This window comes from Onychostruthus taczanowskii, unplaced genomic scaffold (genome assembly GCF_017590055.1).
Source record: "Onychostruthus taczanowskii isolate IOZ18803 unplaced genomic scaffold, ASM1759005v1 scaffold21, whole genome shotgun sequence".
NCBI classification, from domain to species: Eukaryota; Metazoa; Chordata; class Aves; order Passeriformes; family Passeridae; genus Onychostruthus; species Onychostruthus taczanowskii.
Genome location: NW_024499351.1, coordinates 7,051,978 through 7,071,525, shown reverse-complemented (window position 1 = coordinate 7,071,525; position 19,548 = coordinate 7,051,978). Strand labels below are relative to the sequence as shown.

General features: G+C 37.2%; 1 protein-coding gene across 1 annotated transcript in view; it reads right to left on the bottom strand.

Annotated features, from left to right (window-relative positions):
- The window catches only part of HEATR5B (HEAT repeat containing 5B), a 56,000-nt gene that overhangs the window by 24,444 nt on the left and 12,008 nt on the right, over positions 1–19,548 (bottom strand). The window contains exons 11-23 of the mRNA XM_041404222.1: positions 19,111–19,222; positions 17,774–17,926; positions 17,384–17,483; positions 16,510–16,619; positions 15,318–15,481; positions 13,022–13,197; positions 11,645–11,750; positions 9,994–10,184; positions 8,297–8,456; positions 5,894–6,083; positions 4,360–4,529; positions 1,919–2,063; positions 947–1,186 (exon numbers count right to left, since the gene is read on the bottom strand). Of these exons, the coding sequence (XP_041260156.1) occupies positions 947–1,186; positions 1,919–2,063; positions 4,360–4,529; positions 5,894–6,083; positions 8,297–8,456; positions 9,994–10,184; positions 11,645–11,750; positions 13,022–13,197; positions 15,318–15,481; positions 16,510–16,619; positions 17,384–17,483; positions 17,774–17,926; positions 19,111–19,222 (2,017 nt within the window). The remainder of the gene's footprint in view (positions 1–946; positions 1,187–1,918; positions 2,064–4,359; positions 4,530–5,893; positions 6,084–8,296; positions 8,457–9,993; positions 10,185–11,644; positions 11,751–13,021; positions 13,198–15,317; positions 15,482–16,509; positions 16,620–17,383; positions 17,484–17,773; positions 17,927–19,110; positions 19,223–19,548) is intronic.

Sequence of the window (19,548 nt, the reverse complement as noted above, 5' to 3'; positions counted from 1 at the left end):
TTGAGAAGGCATCCAGGACCTCATGTGGCTGATTTGTAAATCTCTGCTTAAAAGCAAACCACATTTTGGTTGTATGCCAGTTAGTTGGATCAAAGGAGATCAAAGTCAAGTTGCTGGCTTACAATACACCTGAGAGAAATTTATTTAAATATGGTTTTCTCCGAGACCTGTCACTTACTAATAAATAAATAAGTAATTGGACAACCATGTAAAAATTTTAAGACCCATCCCACATGAAATAACAAAAGACATGCCAATTTAAAACTCAGGAAATGAGGTCTTTCTCACTGGGCAGATTTGTGGTAACTATATTGCATAAAGAAATTATTGGTAGCATTACTCATCAGTAAATGTAAAGCTGGCAGTATTTAGAAACAGCTTCAGGATGAACTCACACATGCCAATAAACAAGTATAAATGCAAGGGAAATGAGCAGATTCTGCGTCATAACCACCCTACAAGCTGAAAAACAAGAATAAGGTCTCAGAGGACAAAATCTGTGCAAACAAATCTGCAAGGCTGAACAACAAACAAAAAATTCATCACCATGGTTACACAGCATCACATCAGTAATTCACAAAACCTCATAAAAGAAAGCTCAGAATGTGCACAGGAGTCTTCTCCCTGTACAATCCTGATGTATACAGGCTAAAAAGGATGTCTGCTTTCACTAAGATACTGAAATGTTAGACTTACAAACACCATTCTTCTCCATTAGAAATCCTGCTTCAAGCAGCTAACTTTTTACTTTTACGAGCAATATTCTGAAACTTAACATCAGTAATTCCTTCTTTCTATGGCAGTTTAATTGCACTATAATCAAACTGTGTATACAATATAACCCAGATCTTAACTAGGATAAAGGAGAAGTTCCACACCAATATTGCCCAAACATGCTAACGCTAAGGACGTACTGTCATTTATGTGAGCCCAACAGAACACTTACCGCTGGAAGCTGCAAGGACATCCTTACAAAGCATGAGCCAGTGAGAAAGGTTTTCCACTGCCAGAGATGAAAGCATGTGTCCCAGAGTATCGTGGATATCTGAGCACAATTTCCGATCGGTCTCTCGATCCAGCATTCCGAACAGGACGCCCTCCAGGCCGGTCTCTGTTATATTAACCCCCTGATGCCGGCAATGAGCGTCTCGCCGAGAACCGGCCCCTGGTGCAAAAGGATTCAAGTCTGCAAAATGAAAACGAGAAAGCTTTTCTAAAATCAGGAACTCAGTTTTAAAATTTGGAGCAACAGATTTGAATTGGACATTGTCTACCTGTGTGTGTATAGTTCAGTCAAAGATCACCAAGATGTTATTGATATTTTTCTGAACCAATGCTACAAAGATTCTAATACAGCAATTAATTCCATCTGCAATGTAAATAACACCTCTAGGTATCAAATAAGTAAAAAAAACCCTGTCTTCAAGGGGAAGACTGTGCTGATCAACACTGTTGAGCCTCCTATTTTCAAAATAAAATGATGTATACAAGAATTAGACCAGCCAGCAAAGTCCACAGGCATTGCAGATATGATGCTAACAGAATATGACACAACCAGGTATCTCAATCAAACAGCACACCATTAAGTGAATTTTCAAAATAACAAGAGCTATAGCACCAGAAAAACTGTAAAATGCTTCCATTGTACAGATACTGTGTTCTCTATTTGACTGCCAGCCTTAACAAGAGAGAGAGATTAAAGTCTGAATTTCACAGATAATTAAATCATAAACAAAATTCTAGCGGTACAAGCAGGGGTGTGGCCAGAAATTATTGAAGTCAGAAGGGACAGTTAAGGGTATCCCTCACTAAAGGTACAAGGGGGTTCTGGGCTTTTTCCCTTCTTTCTGAAGGCAAAGCACACATATGCACACATGTGCATTCAACTGTCACACAAAGGCCACGTGAAAGTACGTACTGATGGCAGTGCTCTCTTTGTCTCCAGCGTTCTTTGCTAAGCTCATGGCATATTCACACACCTCTGACGCTTCCCTCTGAGCAAGCTGCCGCAAACACGCGACTGCAGCCCGGCGCAGCAGCAAGTGAGAGCTGCACAGGTGAACCTGAAAGTCAAAACCACTACAGGTGAGGGAACTGCTGCGCCCCTGTAGCAATAAATCAATGCTGCTAAGGACTAAAAATATTCAATTTTTCAGTTACAAGCCCATGTGTGAGCTGCTGGGAATCAAGTTCTGAAAGTTCAGAAGTAAGCACTTTTCATAATACACAAATATCAAAATAAAGCTGACATACACAGAGCTGACAGCTGTTACCTGACTAAAGAGGTAAAAGCTTAAATATTGGAACTACTGTGCCGGGGTGATTTAGATTAATTAGTTTCCAATTTGTTAGACTCCAGTACTACTCTGCCTCATATTCTGCTATAGCTGTAAATCACTTTCTTTTAAACAAAGAAGCCATTATCAGGTGCACTGCACATGACAGCTATAATAAAATCTGCATTTCACAGTAGTAATAGAATCTACAGCATTACATTTTTAAAAATGCCTCTCAACAAGACAGCATCAGATTTCTTTGCTAAGCAACACTGGCTTCTAATTCCTCTGAATCACCTAAAGCACAAGCAAATATTTTCCTTAAAGAAGAATAGTGTATGGTCTCTTTTTCTGAGAGGAAGTAGCTCCACAAAAAAGTGAAGGTTTTTTCCACAGTGGAAGAGGTGATGAGTGCCCTTTAAGAAACTCTAACTCTTTATTTATTTCAGGGTAATTTGGTTTTAATAAACAAAAGATCCATTTGCTTTCTTGGTATTAGGTTATTATGGGGACGTAAAATGCTTTCCTAAATGAAAGGGTTCTACAGTTTGTAAAGCATTTTAACAGTACATCTTTATTCCATATATGAATATATAAGAATTTAGTCCTAAAAAAACAGGCAGTCTTTAAAGAATTTCTAAATATCACAAGTGAGGTTGTTTCAATGACCTAAAACACAGAACATTTGGGAGATTTATTAATGTAAAGGGTATTCTGTGATTCAAGTTACAAAACAAATAACTACAAGTTATGAAGCCAATGCAGAAAGAAGAAATTAAAATGAGAGTGTGGAACTGCATGGCTTAATTTTGACACCTGGCATTAATTCCATTCTGAAGAGTTGGCTAATGGTGCAGGTAAGGCAGACCTTGCCTACATAACTGTGCATTTGCAGTTTGAAGAAATGCTCAAGACAACTCAGAGGAAGTCCTAACAAACTAAGTATAACTTGAAAGTAAGGAATATGAGAAAGCAAAACAAAAATGGCTTTCATTTAGCAGAAGATGATAAATTAACAGGAGAGAAACAGTAGAAAACCATGGGAAAAGGTTTCAAAACAGCACTAATTATTCATGTATGAACTTCTTTGTCTGTAACATCACCCACTGGTATTTACAGAGTAAATGGCTGTAGGAATTATCTCTCATGTTGTACATGATATTCATACAAAAGAGCTTATCTACTTCTGGGTGTGTTACACCCCTTTCATGCAAAATTCTGTGAAGGGACAAGTGACAGGTTCTGTAAATACACTGCACTCCCAGGAGTGCTTGGGGCAGGGTGGGGCTTGGGTGTGCACAGGGCTGAAGAGAAGCACCTAATCATGAGAGGATGCCCTAGGGAAAATCTGGTTGGCATACTAAGAAAAAGCTCCAGTGTTGACATAAGTAGGATTGCATTCCTTCAGGTAACACTGAGTCATCAGCGCCGCAAAGGCTGACATAAACAACTTTGCAAAACATCTAACAGACATTACAAAGAAGCTTTTCAAATTTCTCAGTATTGGAGTATTGAACCCTCTAAAAGTAACTTTTACAATAATAATTATTAAATAAACTCCCACCAACCTACACCAAAACCACACCCACACCACCTTTCCTCTTATATTCGTATTTGGTATGTTTTGGGTTCAAGCCTTTGCTTTACTTTCAGGCTTAAGCCAGGACTTGCTGACAAAACACTAATGAGGGAAGGTGGCAACATTTTAACAGCAGCAGCACAAGAATTTTTACGTCAACCCCTAATATGCTGACAGTAGCAACATAAATCAAAAAATCTTTCCCCAACTCATTCACTTCCCTCTTTGTATACAATTAGTTGGAGCAAAGAGAGCATTTCAGCATCTTTTTTGCTCATTTATATTATTCATAAATTACACTGTTCAGGGTGAAAGAGAATCAGCCCCTATGACTTCAGTTTGGGCAGCATTCTGAAAATATGTAAAATGGCTTGGGGACTCCAGCGTTTTTGCAAACGTAACTTGCTTATTACATATGGTTCTCCTTGCTAAGTATTTCCCTTGTTCTCTGCTAAGCACATGCATAAAACTTGGAGAACCAGCAGGGATGCATTTGATACTCACACAAAGACTGGGAACCAGACTGGACAGGTTGACATGCCGTGGTGCAAACATATGAAGCTGCTGAAGGCAGGATATAGCAGCTGCCTGGACAAGTGAGTCTGAATGGTCTTGTGTGATTGCACATCCCACCAAACAGGAAGAACGGATTGTTGAAATCGTAGCTCCGTTACCTAATCATGTAAGAGGATATCCTTAGCACAGCAAAACTTTTCTATCACAACTGCAGACTTTAAACCTTTGAGAAGCAAGAATTATTAAAGCTTCAACATCACAAAAAAGAGTTCTCAAATTAGCATGCAACTTTTTTAGTTTGCCATACAAATTAGAAACACTACAGAGTGTTTCAGTATCTCTTTTTTAGCTCAGTTAAATAATATGCTGTCCAAATCAATTTTTGGACAGACAATCTCAGGCAGAAATATCGTGAGACTCTCTTCCCAGGTCAGGAAACCACTTAATTGTCTGAAGTTAGATTTTAGAAGTCTCTTTCACTCTATATATGTATAAGAACATTTCACCAAGCCATTTGGCACTGAGCCATTTCCTAAAATATCAGGTAACTCTTAAGCTGGTATCTATGTATGCAGACAATTTTAATTAGCTCAAATAGATGAGTGGCACTACTCTACTAAAACAAGCATTTTAAAAGAACAGCATTTGATTTGAAGAACAATCCCATTCAGCATTTTAAGAATTAACCCACATCAGGTTTACAAAAACATTTTCAAGTACCGAAATATAACCTGCAGATGTTCTACTCAAGTTGTTATTTTAAAAGTTAACCATATTCCAGGTCAAAAGGTTAACACACAGATACACAAGTTCAATTAAACCATCTAGAACTACGTCATAACTAAAATCTTAAGTCTAGCTATTTAGAGTTAAAATTCCATTAGTGGCTCTCTGGCACTGCATCAAAGACCATCCTATAAATATTCCTAAAAATACCAGTTAGACAAAGTTATGAATCCATGGTTTTAACACCTGAGGCACAGAATTCCAGACACAGTGTTTGGCATGACAAGATTTTAAGTCTCTACAATAAGGTACAGAGATCTAAGGTTATATAGAATGAACGGAAATGAGTTGTAGCTCATAGAATCATCAATTGTGTCAAACCTAAGCTCTCGCCACATGTTTAAAATAAAATAAACACATGTTAAAAAAACAGGGGAAAAACTTTGTCTCATGCTCCACAAAAAATACACACAGCAAAATATGCAGTGAGGGTTTCATGGCTTATCTACCATGCAAATTTACCATTAGCCAAAACATCATACATCACTGCAACTTCTTTACACAAATCTCAAACTGCAGTTTGCAGGACTGTAACTGAAACAATCAACATTGCCTCCCCCACCTGTAATCAACAAAAACTTATATTCTACCATTTAAGGTTATAATATCGTCTTTATACAATGATTGCCTCCCCCACCTGCAATCAACAAAAACTTATATTCTACCATTTAAGGTTATAATATCATCTTTATACAATGTAATTTTTTTTTTTTTTGCACTTCAAATTCCCACTAACCTTGCAGCTCAGGCCCAACAGTAGTTATTATAGCCCCGAGGCACCTGCCCAGGCACTGATGCACTTCTGTGTGCGATGGCGGGACGGTTAAGAGCAGCGTGAGAACGAGCGAGAGCGTTGGCTCCACGTACCCACGGTACATTGGTCCACTAGAATCCACGATCAAGGCAAGTGAATGGAGTGACCACGTCTACCAAAAACACAAAGGCATGTTTTTCAGTAATGTATTCAGGAAATTAAACAGTCTTTTTACTCAGCTGGGGCCTAGCTCTGTACTTCTGTTCTGAAGCACATCTAATTTACTACTCTGACTCCAGAAGTGTTTCCAAATTTTCCAGACCTCAAGCAACCACCTGAGAGCTTAAATATATCTATATTCTTTGGTTATCAGCAGGTCTAGGGACAATGGAAATAAGAAAAAAATTTTTTTGAGAAAAAAATATACTTAAGCACTTCAAGGAAGAACAATACAAGCACAAACAACACATCTACTTAAAACAGAAAGGAAAAAGAAAACTGACTTGAGACAGGAGAAAGAGAGAATCATTCCACTATAAAACCGGAGGCAGTCTGAAATGGGCAGCTTACAAAGCCCTTAGCAGAGGTGGTCTCTTATATTCTAATCTGAACTGATTTTCATGACAAGCTGAAAGGTTCACATGAATCTTTCTAAGTTTCTTATTAGCGGGTACAAGAGAAAAAAGCAGTGTTGTTCAGTCAGCATGCAGGAAAAAATGGTGAAAGACGGACCTATTCCAGTTGAAGGTGAGTAAACAACAAAAGAGGAAAGTAATTTATTGTAATTGTCAAAGTAAGAAGCAGGCAAGAGGACGGTCCTTTTAGATACTGACGTTTCACTGGAAATAAATTCCACTGACACACCTGAAAGCATTAGCTATCTCTCCACAACACCCTACTAAAATATCTTATTTCAGAATTTTCTCACATTAAACACATGACTAAGATAAAAGAATATTCCTATTACAAAGCTAGACTCTTAGGAATAAGCTGGAAAACCTGCCTTTAAAATTGCTACTTTTTAATCCTCTCTGATGCAATCCAAAAACCATTAGCACTAGCAATCATCTAACTACCTCTACAGTCCTAATCCTGTGGTAGCACATTACAGCTTATCCTTTCATTCCTTTAAACTTCCATTATTCATACTTCCATATGGTTTTTGTGTAACCACAATGATCCAGTGAGGGATGAGGTTTAAAAGCTTGGTTTTTCACAGTGGCTGGGTGCTCTATGCTCAACAAAAAGTAAGGTAGATATGCAAGTTCAGCCTGGACTTCCCCTTCATACTTTTTTTTTCTTTTTTCTTTTTTTTTTCATAAAACATTAACCTTTTCAATTTCTTTTTTAAATTACTGGTGCACAATTATATGCCTCAAGTTACCCACTCATACTTGAAGTTGATTACATATGCAAACTGAACTTTGTCTTTCCTTAAACTAAGAAAATTCAAGAGACTTAACATTGTATTTATAGATTTATTTTTTTAACATTATCTCCAAAAAACACTAGGCTTGTTTTCCCAACTGATAAACCTTGTTACTTTGATTTTTTTTTAATTACTCTAAGAAATAAGAAGGTACTCAAGTACATATTCTATCAAGTAAACAGCAAACTAAGGCGTAAGTATGATTTTTTATAGTTACTGGGGGCTTCAGCTTTTCAGGCTGTGGGTATAAAGTGCCACTACTCTCCAAAACCATTACTCTTTCAACAGCATGTTCAGTCCCTTTTCTACTGTACCAGGAACTTTTAGCAGTCAAGTCATCCTCTTGTGAGACTTCACAAATCTATAGTCCAGAGTATATAGAAACCCCTCCCTATCTTAGACTTGGCTCCTACTGATTCCCCTTCTGCCCTCAACTCCAATTTAGCTTGCAAAAGATTTCTGTATTCTGTAATACAACCCTGCAAAGATGATGTCCTGTGTATGTACCACATACACAGGAATTACTTGACAAAGGAAATACTGCTCATCACCTGAGACGCCAGTAAGAGATTACACCTCAGTCATCAGCTAGCTATTAAAAGCTTCCTTTCAGGCAGCTAAGGCAATACTAACACATCTTGCTTTAAAGGCAGTTTGGAATATGCCCACAGTGCATCACTGGCACAGCTGACAAGCAGACACACATCCTTCTGAATTAACCTGACCACTTCCAACTGCCTCTCTAAATAGCTGTGGAGTTACATTTTAATTACACTGTTTCTTTGGGATTCTGGGAGTTTATAAGAAAATATTCACTTTCTTCATGCTCCCGGGCACATGCTACACATCTTACATGTGACAACATTTACTAAAGAATATCTGAACAGGTAGTTTAATATTTAATCTTCATCTTTAACATTTTAAGTAACTTTGTGGTGATTGCTTTTTTTTTTTACCTGGACTTCGGGAGAGGTTCCATCTTGCGCCAAAGCCAAGAGAATGCTGACACTAGTTTTCAAATGCTGTCCAGAACCTATTCCACCAACATACCGATGGAGACAACCCAGAGCCAAGGAATGGCCTGTTCTTGATACAACATCTCGAGCAGATTTTAACCTATCAATGTTTAAATATAAAGAAATCACTTCAGTCAGTAAATTTGTTACACAGAATCTTAGAAGTACCACAACAGTGTAAAAGACTAATAAAGTTTCGCAGGCCATCTTACAAAATCTTGAAAAGCCTAAACAACAGCAAAAATAATGCACTTACTATAGACTGCTATTAATCCAGGTTACATATAAAACAAGAGGAAAAGAAAGTATTTTAATAATTATTTTCTTTTTTTTCTGGTCAGAACATGACCTTTTAGATGAAGAAGAGTTTTGACGGATATAGAAAAAAATCCAGATTTTACAAGTGTTTCATAGCAGATTAATTTAATAATCATTCCAAAACCAGTAACGTAAAAAGGACTCAAGAATAAAAAAATGACAACACATAGTGAGAAATGACAAACTGGCAAATCCAGTTTTTTATATAGCTGTTTTATTCTACAGCTGATTTTTCTGGCTTTTCCAAGAGAGCCTTTTTTATTTATTTGAATATAAATCCTTTTATAATGAAACTAAAACAGAATGAGTAGTATTTTGAATGATCTGGTTGTATGAAATTTTATGCATTGACTTATTGAGTATTTTCCACAATACTGCTTCTGAATGCATGTCACGTAACATCACTTGGTAATTAGAAGCCTTTTCAGTGGGTGAGGAAGAGAGACAAAAGAAGGGATTTCCTAACAAGGACAAAGAAAAATTTTTTCCCCTAGTTAACTGTATATGAAAGACATGCATGCTCTTGGCTATCAGTGAACAACAAAGTAAATGCACATCTCAAATATTAAAAAAATCACTTGACTATCAACAGAAAGACAACCATTAACAACTTACAAGTTAATCTAGACAAGAAACCAAGGAAAGTCCCAGTAATAGAAATTCAACAAAATAAAGCAAGGATGATGTACTTTATTACAAGATGAAAGGGTGAGAAAAATTTAATTACTCCGAGGTAAGAGAGCTGGACTGAGGCTATGTTCATGCACCTGGCCCAGGCAAAAACACGGGCTGCAGCCCTGAGGTCGCATTCTGATTCAGAAATATGCTGATGCCTTAAATTTAAGCAAGAAATTGGGAAACATACTGTCTTGTTGCTTCTACCAGATATCTTTCTAAAGACCCAAGATAAACAACAGAATATGAAAAAAATACAGACCAGTAAATCAGTTAAATCAATGTGTAAAGACTGAAACAGAACCACTGTTACATAATTCACATTACAGACATACTTAATGTAAGCTGTGCTCATCTATCTGGTAGAGTTTAGTCACCTTCGGGTAACTTATCAAAAGCTGCTCACCAGTATCATTTCACATTCCAAGTGTTTAACAACTCAGCTTTTATTCCTCACATGAAATAAATCCAAAAGAGAAGAATCTGTTTAAAGGTTTCTTAGATCTGTGTAACCATAGGAATCAAGCAGGAAAGAAGACACTAATGAATACGGTATTTAGAAAAGGAATCTTCCAAACTACATTACATTACAAATTACAATTAATTGCAATTTTATTTCATTTTCTGAATTAAAATCAACTTACTTATCAAAACTGTACTGAGCCATTCTAGCAATGAAAGAGGCTTCTCCAACCACTTGAGCCATTCTGCCAAGAGCTTCACCTGCTGCACATCTCAAAATAGGATTAGGATTATCAAGGGCACCCATTACAAGCGTCAAAGCAGATTTGCGGACTTCTTCTGGTCCTAATGTGCTTTTATTCTCAGCTAAACCCTACATTAAAAATAAAATAAAAAAAATTAAAAAAAAAAGAAGAAGAAGAATCCAAACACCCCAATGTAAAGAAGAAGAAAATATATTTGAGACCATCAAATATATTTGATGAAATATAAATATATATTTCATCAAATATATATTTATATTTCATCAAATATAAATATTTGTGAAAACTATGCGCTTTTGCTTTTGTTTCAATTTGTTGTAGTTTATCCTAAAAAACATTGGTTGAAAGCATTTGAAACTCAATATCAACAACATCCTGGGTCTCATGATGTTTGCCAATACTGTACCTATTTCACATACAGGAAGACCTGCTGCACCAGTCTTTTTTATCAAATGCATTATCTACATGCACCCTAGTCCTACCAAATCTGATCTAGCTTTACACAGGACACCTCAGGGAAAAAAAAGTGAAGCTTTGAAAATCTAACAACAAAAATCTAATAGGAAAATCACAGTTCCATTTCTACAAGAATCACTTAAATTGAAGACATTATAGATACATGAACGTATTTTTTTCTTTATATTCACATCTTTCCAAACATTTATACAGCCTCTTATATGAACACTCTACAAAACAGTAACACTGAAGCACTTTTGCAGTTTCTTTTACTCTGGGAGAAATAATTAAACACATTTAGAGTAAAAACAGTGCATGTACTATAGAGCAAGAAGTCAGAGGCTCTACCTTAGATTCAAATTTTCTGAAGTCTTAACTTCAGCTCAATTTTGACAAATTTTTGACCACTTGGCATGGCATGAGAGCTTCCAGAAATCTGCCTCAGAATCTACATTTCAACTTGTAGCAATGTAGATCAAGTTTTTAAGAACAATGCAAAGAACTGAGGTGCTGTTTTGCCAATGTATTTTGCCAATCAACCAAAGTCATGGAGCTCCAGCAACAGCTTAAACTGGGCAGCCATTATTTGTGACTTGCTGTCTTACTTTCTGACTTGACAGCATCAGGCTGCATTTCCAAGTCTAGACAGAGTGCACACAGCAGTAGCTGCAGTCAGTGGGACTGGACATAAGCACCTAGAATTCTGTGCAATAAGGCAACCAAAATGTAAACCCAAAGCTATTTCTGTATTCAGTTACACAAGCCACATCTGCACAATACTCTGTGACTTGAGGGGTTATCTGAGTATATATGACAAAGTACTTAAATCCGTTAGTTCAGTGTAAATAAAACCACAGGACTGAAGATGAAAAGACAGTCTCAATACTATAGAATGCTGACAACTGTACAATGCAGTCACAAGCCTCATCTGTTCTCTGTACTGGCACACGAAGACAAGAGCTCAAGCTAGTTTAATCCTGCAATTTCCAAACTTTTGAGTAAGTAATTCTTGAATAATTTTAGTAGCACTCTTCTAACAGTCCTTTGTACTGAACACAAACTGTTCAAACCAAGTACTGAACACAAACTTTCAATACAAGTTTACAAGTCCTACCTTCAAGGCACTAAGAACAGCAGTAAAGATATTAAGCTGCACAGCTTGCTGGCGAACACCTTTAGCCTGCTTGACACATTCAGCAAAGTGATCCAACATCTGTAATCTAAAGCAAAGGAAAAAATGTAATTGAAGTAATAGCCTCTCAAAATACAAACTAAAGCACAGCTGGTAAAAACCACACAAACAAAAGAGCCTTTTAAGTTCAGTAACTGAACTTCTGCTTCAGGGACTGCAGAGGATATTCACTATAGCTATTAACTGCAGAGCTACTCTGAACATCCCTTTGCTGGTTCTTCTAGTTCATCCACAAATATTTACTCTTCCTTTGAAGAAAACACCACCAAGAGGAAGTGAATCTTCAGGTGCATTTGGCTGTATAACTAGAAAGCTATGAGGACCAGAGTGGAAAAATGCTGTCTTTCCACTACCATTTAAAATAGTGCTACCCTTCGTATTTGTTGTTCTGTTTCTATTGTTTTTCCCATTTATCATCCATTCCTGCCCCAACTCCTCCCCAAAAAACATTACTGGGAGGAGGAACATTCCCTTGAAGATACCAAAACCAGGGATATAATGAATAATCTGCATTCTTAATTACTCAGCAGTTCCCAAGCAACATCTTCTCACCATTAATAACAGGTACAGACCAAGGTGAATTACCCCAAGCTGGTCTCAAGTCTATCCTGCACTTACTACAAAATGACGCTGACTGCTACAAAAAACCTGCTCCCAAAAGATTTGCACTGAAAGCTGATTTTACTTTGAAATGCTTCTTAGAACTGTTTTCACTCTGTGCTCAGGGACAAATTGCCTAAACCGAGTAACAAAATTAGTCCAGACAGCTCATAACTCTGTAGAGGTAATGTGAAACACAAAGGAAAATACACTGAATTCCATTTCCTCTTTTTCATTGTGCATACAATTCCTTGCTGACTATAAATCAAATGGTCTTTCTTGTGGCAGCCAAATGACATTCAGTGGAGGCCCCTGCAGTTTTCAAGGTTGATTTGAAGTTAATTGCAATGTGTACTTTTGCAGGAAATTTTGGTTGCAGAGATATTACTACTGTTAAATGCAGTATGAGAAGAGACGAATCTAGTCTCCATCTCTGAATACTAATCTTCAAAAAAGAGAAAACTGAGGAAATCACTTTATTTCTAAAGTGATATTCTGGAATCCTGAGACAAGAGACACAATGGACATCAAATACTAAACTCTGAATTTAAAGACAGTTAATACCTCAGTCAATTCTAATTTCAGGAAAACAACCAAATAAACAAAACCAAATAAACCAAAAAAACAAAATCTCCAACACAACAGTACCCAGAGAAACAAGGCATTAGGTTCTGAAATTGAACACTGATGTAAACTGACCTATGTTTGTAAGAGACATGAGGAAAAACCACACCAAAGAGAGCCACAGATGCATCAATGACAGATACTCCCAAAGGAAGGGGACCAGGTACAGCTTCACCAGCGGGGATGCGCAAATAAATAGAGGAGGGATCATGTTCCAGAGCACCACTTCCAGATGCACTGTTTGGCTGAAGCTGCAAAATTCCACACAACATGAATACCTCTGAATATACCTTTGCACATAACATTTGGAACTATAGATAACCAAAACATATATGCAGTAGTTAAAACAACGGAATAGCTCACAAGCACCTGAATACAAGTGCAGTATCCTCATGCATATACATTAACATTTATAGCTGAATTCTAAAGGATCAAAACCATTAACAGCTAGAAAAATACACAAAATGTCACTTCTGGTATTAAAAGATGAAAATTAAGAGAAAAACAGCTTGATCCTGGTACTAATAGTAGCATCTGAACCATTGAATATGAAGTATCATTTCAGAAAGAAGGCTATTCAGTCACTCTGACCACAGTTACACTACAGTGTATTAAATGATCAGTTTTGGCTATAATAATGACCTACACAGAAAGAATCAGAAACACTACTAAAATTATAAACTCTCTTACTATCAAGAAAAAACTTCCTAACCATCATTCTTTCATGAAACACTATTAAACAATCATTATTTTCTCTGAAGAAAATTCTATATTCTTATCAATTATTTAATAATGAAACAAAACTGGAGTCTAGTACGTCTGCATTCTTCTTAGAAGACCAGAAAACACAGCAAGGTTTGTTGACACCTCTATATCATTAAAAAATAAAACACGACTATGCACAAGAGAACCAAAGAATGATAGAAAGTTAGGGGTTAGAATGGATCCTAAAGATCATCTAGTCCCAGCACCGCCCTGACATGGGCAGAGACATCTTCCACTAGAACGCATTGGTCAAGGCCTTAACCATCCTGGCTTTGAACACTGCCAGGGCTGGGGCATCCAAAACCTCCCACAGCAATCATTCCAGTGTCTCACCACTCCCACAGTGAAAAATTTCTTTCTGAATCTAACCTAAATTCCCCCTTTCAATTTGTACCTGTTACTCCTTAACCTATCACTACAGCTCCAGATAAAGAGCCCCTCTCCAGCTTCCCTGTAGGCCCCTTCAGATACTGGAAAGTTGCTGTGAGGTCTCTGTGCAACCTACTCTTCTTCTCCAGGATGAACAGCCGCAACTCTCTCAGCCCATCTTCACAGGGGAGGTGCTCCAGTCCTCCTATCAACTTTGTGGCCCCTGTCTGGACTTGCTCCCAACAGCTCCATGTCCTTCTTATGTTGGGGAGACAAGAGCAGAGGGGCAGAACCACCTCTTTTATCCTGCTGACCACACTGCTTTTGATGCAGCCCAGGATTCTGGGCTGTGAGCACATACTGCCAGTGTCCTGTGACAGACTACAGATCCCCACTTCCCAAGAGTGCCAGTGTTTTACAGGCAGGAAGTGAAAAAAAAAAAAAAAAAAGAGGCAGGAGGGAGTGAAAAATCTCTGTGGACTGAAGACTGCACTGGAAGTCTACAAAAAAAAAAAAAAAAAGAGGGCAGGAGGGAGTGAAAAAGCTCTGTGGACTGAAGATTGCACTGGAAGTCTACTATGTCCTTCACAACAAACAAAGAAAGTTTATAAAACTCTTTTTTGCTTTGACATGCTGATCTTGGCTCAGAAAGCTTCCCACACCCTTGGTATCAGTCTTGGCTTTTGGATCAACTCCATCAAACCTTCTGAGAAACCCTCCTACTATTACATAGCTGTTGCAGAAGAGGAATTTTCAGCCAACAACATTGTGTCAACACTTTCAAATGAAATGTAAGATTTCTTACTACACCTACAAAACCAGCTAAATCTTGTTTTGCTATAACACCATTTGCAATATTGATATTTTGACAGCAGTTTCATTATAAAACATGGTAAGTGGAACCTACGTTTCTCCTAGCTCAAAAAAACCTATATGAGAACAACTTCTAAGCTACAAATATTGGTGGACAGGAAGAGATATTGAATTAGGTTGTTGTTTTTTAAAGAAATGATGCTGGTTCACTAAGCACAACCCTGTGAGTAGCATTATGCAATTTATATCTCAGCTGTAGGTGGTTTTTAATCAAAACAGTATCCTGTAGATGGAAGTACTTACATACAAAAAAGCTTGGAAATAAGACTAAAAACAAGGTATGAAGCTCCAGTTTTAGAAGGCTTCCCCACACACACATCATACAGACAGGGCAGGTAATTCATTCTTCTAGCTTTTTTGTTACCTGATCTTCAATTGACTTATGATCTGTCTCCTGCAGCCAAGAGCCAAGCAGAACACTATCATCATAATGACAAAGAGACCTTAGGAGTGATGTGGTTGTGTTGGCAGAGTTGTCTGTCAAAGTAAATTCTGCTACCAGCTCTCGAAGAAGTGCATTAAATGATCCTAGAAGGACAGACATTAAAAAGAATTACCACTGCTGCTTAGCCAAAACATTTCAGCTAGTGATCAGAAGTTATAAATGTACCATTACTCCAATTTTAGAGGTAGCTAAGAGAGAAGTAAATCTGACAATAGTAGAATTGAGAACAAGGCTTCAAATGGAACTGTAGGCTCTCAATTCCCAAATCATGGGTACCTAACTACCTAAATAACAGGTAAGGTTGGAAATCATTGGAGGCCATTTAGCTCCACCTTCTGCTGAAGCAGGGTCCACTAGAGCACATTACTCAGAATTGTGTCCTGTTCTAAACAACAGAATAGGACATCCTTACAGGATGTAGAAAATCCAGATGTAGAAAAAAACCTACTCATCCACACGATCATGTAAACATACTGAATTAAGAAAAAAACTTGTGTCCTGTTCTAAACAACAGAATAGGACATCCTTACAGGATGACAATCCAGATGTAGAAAAAAACCTGCTCATCCACATGATCATGTAAACATACTAAATTAACAAAAAAAACAAAGAAACCCAAAAAGTTGATCTTGTCAGACCATGTGACCGTGGTTAGCAAATTACTCATAGCAGATATGTGTAATAGATCAAATCAGGTTTAAAAAGGAAAACAACCAAACCAATCAAACAAAAAACCATCCCAAATGTAACCAAAACTAAACCTCCACTGTCACATATGTTTTTCAGTATACTAAAAAATAAAGTTCTCTATCTTTTAAGTAACAATGACTTGAAAAAACATTATTTGATCTCAGACCATTATCTCCATACCTCTCAGTCCTACAAAGGGGACCATAACTGCTACACTCTAAGTGTTACTCTATGAATGCTTTGCAATACTCATACTCTGTAGTTATACTGTCAAGATGACACACAGAAGATGAGGAATACAGTACAAAATTCTTGGAGATCTCTAAAATTGCATTTTGACTCTTAAAGCTGCTTCAAAGACATGCATACAAGTATAAAGTAGAATTTTTACTTCAACAAAAACTGTTAAAAATTTATGTACCTTCATATGTCTTTGGAGGCAATAAAGCCAATATATCATAAAGTCTTAAACGAACCATAGCTGCACTGGCTTTGAGATGAGCTCCATGGGCTTTAATTACTGATGGAATGCTATAGAATTAAAAATGAAAAAGAGAAACCAGAAATGTTGCAGTTACAGAAAAGAGTATTTTCAGATTTCTTTTCACAGGATATAACTCTAGGCAAGGCAAGAAAACAGTGTCCAGAGAACTACTCTGAACAACATTACTCAATTATACATTTTCAGAAGTAATTGTACAAAGAAAACTATTACAAAACCAACAAACCCACAACATACACTGTCATAAATCAGTGGCATGCACCTCCTCAGAAGTCCTATTTTAATTACAGGTGGGCAGGGAGAAGGGGCAGACACCAAACCACAAAACCCAACTCCAAGTAAGTTCTAGTGTTGCGTCTGGTACCCCATGTGTGGAGATGCGAGGCTTGATCCCATGTTTTGAGAAGGCTGGTTTATTATATTATGATATATATTATATTAAAATACTACATGAAAACTATACTAAAAGAATAGAGAGAAAAGGATTGATCAGAAGACTAGAAAGAACAAGAATAGAATGCATAACAAAGACTTGTGACTCTCAGAGTCCGATGCAGCTGCATCTGTGGTTGGCTCTTAACTAGAAACAACCAACATGCACTGGTCACAGCTGCACCTGTTGCATGCCACAGCAGCAGATAGCTATTGTTTATATTTCTTTCCTGAGGCCCTCAGCTCCTCAGGAGGGAAAAATCCTAGCAAAGGATTTTTCATAAAATATCATGGCTACATTCTAATATTTCAAGACCAGGAAAAGACTAAAGTGAATAAAGAGCAGAAACTGCCTACTTACTGTGACATCATTGTCATGGCACATTCTATGGGTGTCATCAGTTTCCTGATCACATCCTCAGTAAGGAGCTCAGGGCAGTGAGCAACAAAGCTTCTCATAGCTAATAACAGAACAGTTTAAATTAAACTTTCACTGAAACAAACAAATATAAGACATAAACAAAATACAAATTCTGAGAATATCCAAAGAGCAGCAATTAAAAACTGCTGTGTGATCTGTTAATAAAATTGTATGTCAAAGCCAGGACATACTGATGAAAATCTGACACATTTTACTCATTTTCAGAGTAAAGAAAAGAAAGAGGGGAAGTTACAGGAGTTCTCTCTACAATACTTGGAATCATGTTTTGGTTTACTGTGCAGGTATAATCTCCAAGTCTGAATTTCTTACCACACAGAGCTCCAGCACGGCCTTCCAGTGTTACTTGCCAGGTGAATGAATCTCCTCTTGCCTTCTCTGCTTCCAGCTCCTTCAGAGAACGTGGAAACACGTTTCGCCACAGCAGCAACATCTTAGGCAGATGGTATCGGACAACAGAAGGACCTAAGTAAAACAAAGTGACAGTATAACAAAAATGTGTATTTAAGCGTGAAAAATCTGCTGTGAAGGCTTTTGCTCTTCAAACTATTTTCATCTTATTTCACTTCTTTCCCTTTTTGCCCTACTTGGAACAAAGAAAACCAAATTAAATTCTTTCTCTTTCCTAGGTTGAAAGTGTGGCAAATAAGTACTATACATCACATCTGCCTGTGGGTTATCACTCCTAAAATAGGAAATAGACTACCCTACCCACTGTCATGTTATACAGAACCATGGTCAACTGTCTTTTTACTATCTTTTTATTCTGGCTTCTAATTTTTTAATATTAATTTTGAAGGCAGGTTCTTTAGCCTACTCTACCCTGTCCATTAAACAGATACAACTGTTTAATGATACAGAAAAACAACTGATAGCTACGGATTATGCAAACTAGTTTAACAGTCAAGTTTTTTTTTGCAACTTTTGAAAAAGATCCAGTGCAAGTACATTAAAATATATATTGGAGGACAACCACAATAAGAATACACTGTTAGAAAAATACGGCAATAAACTGGTAGAAGAGACAATTTAGAGAAACGAGATGAAACAAATGATTTTTGATGAGAGATCAAAATATTGCAAAATGCATCAGAACTTTATCATATTTTCCAGTATAAAAGAAACTCAAAACAAAACAGAAAAGAACACCACTGCTGCAAAATTCAACTGTTTTGTTTTGAGTATACTTACAACCTCTCAAAATGCAGCTTATGGTACTTCTGTAATGGCAGATACAAACATGAGGCTGGCTTTTTAAAAAGAAAACCAAAGGTTTTTTAAACTGACAACACTTCTACTCTGCTGCTGACTATCTAGAGACACACATGCAACTTGTTGGAATGCTCACTGGGTTTCATTTACTGTCTTTATTGAGAATAACTAAAGGCTGGGTTTCTAAAACCAGAATAGAAATTGTTTTTCAGGTATGATGCCTTCTACCACACTTCAGCTTAGATAAGCACTAATATTTCACTTCTCCCAGCACAGCATTGCTGAAGTAAGTACACTTACACTCTGCTTCCCCTGTATAAATACTCTTGTGCTGGATAATGAGTTCATTATGTGTAAAGACCATTTGCCAGAGTGGATAATCAGAAGTGTTGGACAAGCTTTAAAATAAAAAGAAAAATCAAAGCATTTTTACAAACCTAAAGTCATAAGTGCTCCAAGTAAAAGCCATCCAGCCTGAGTGCGCTGCAAGGAGAGCCTGCTGTTCTGCGCAGCAGTTCGTAGCAGATCCTCAGCAATACTGACCACCATCTGCACCAGCAGCAAAACACAGCAGGTCTTAGAAACATACATGAAGCCACTGCAAGCTACTTCTACTTGTTCACTCTTACAGATTAAAGATGTTCTCAAATCATTTGAACTGGCCTTCCATAAAGAATGAATGCAGATTACATTTCATGCTGATGATTAGTGTTTTTCATATGATAACACAGCCAGTAACATTCTCGTCAGCAATTATTTCAGCAATTTTTCAATATTTGAATTTCTCTTCATCAAATTTGAAAGAGAGGAAAAGAGCTGTTAAATATTGCAACTGAGATGCAAAGAGCACGCGCTCTGGCCACTACTCTCGCACA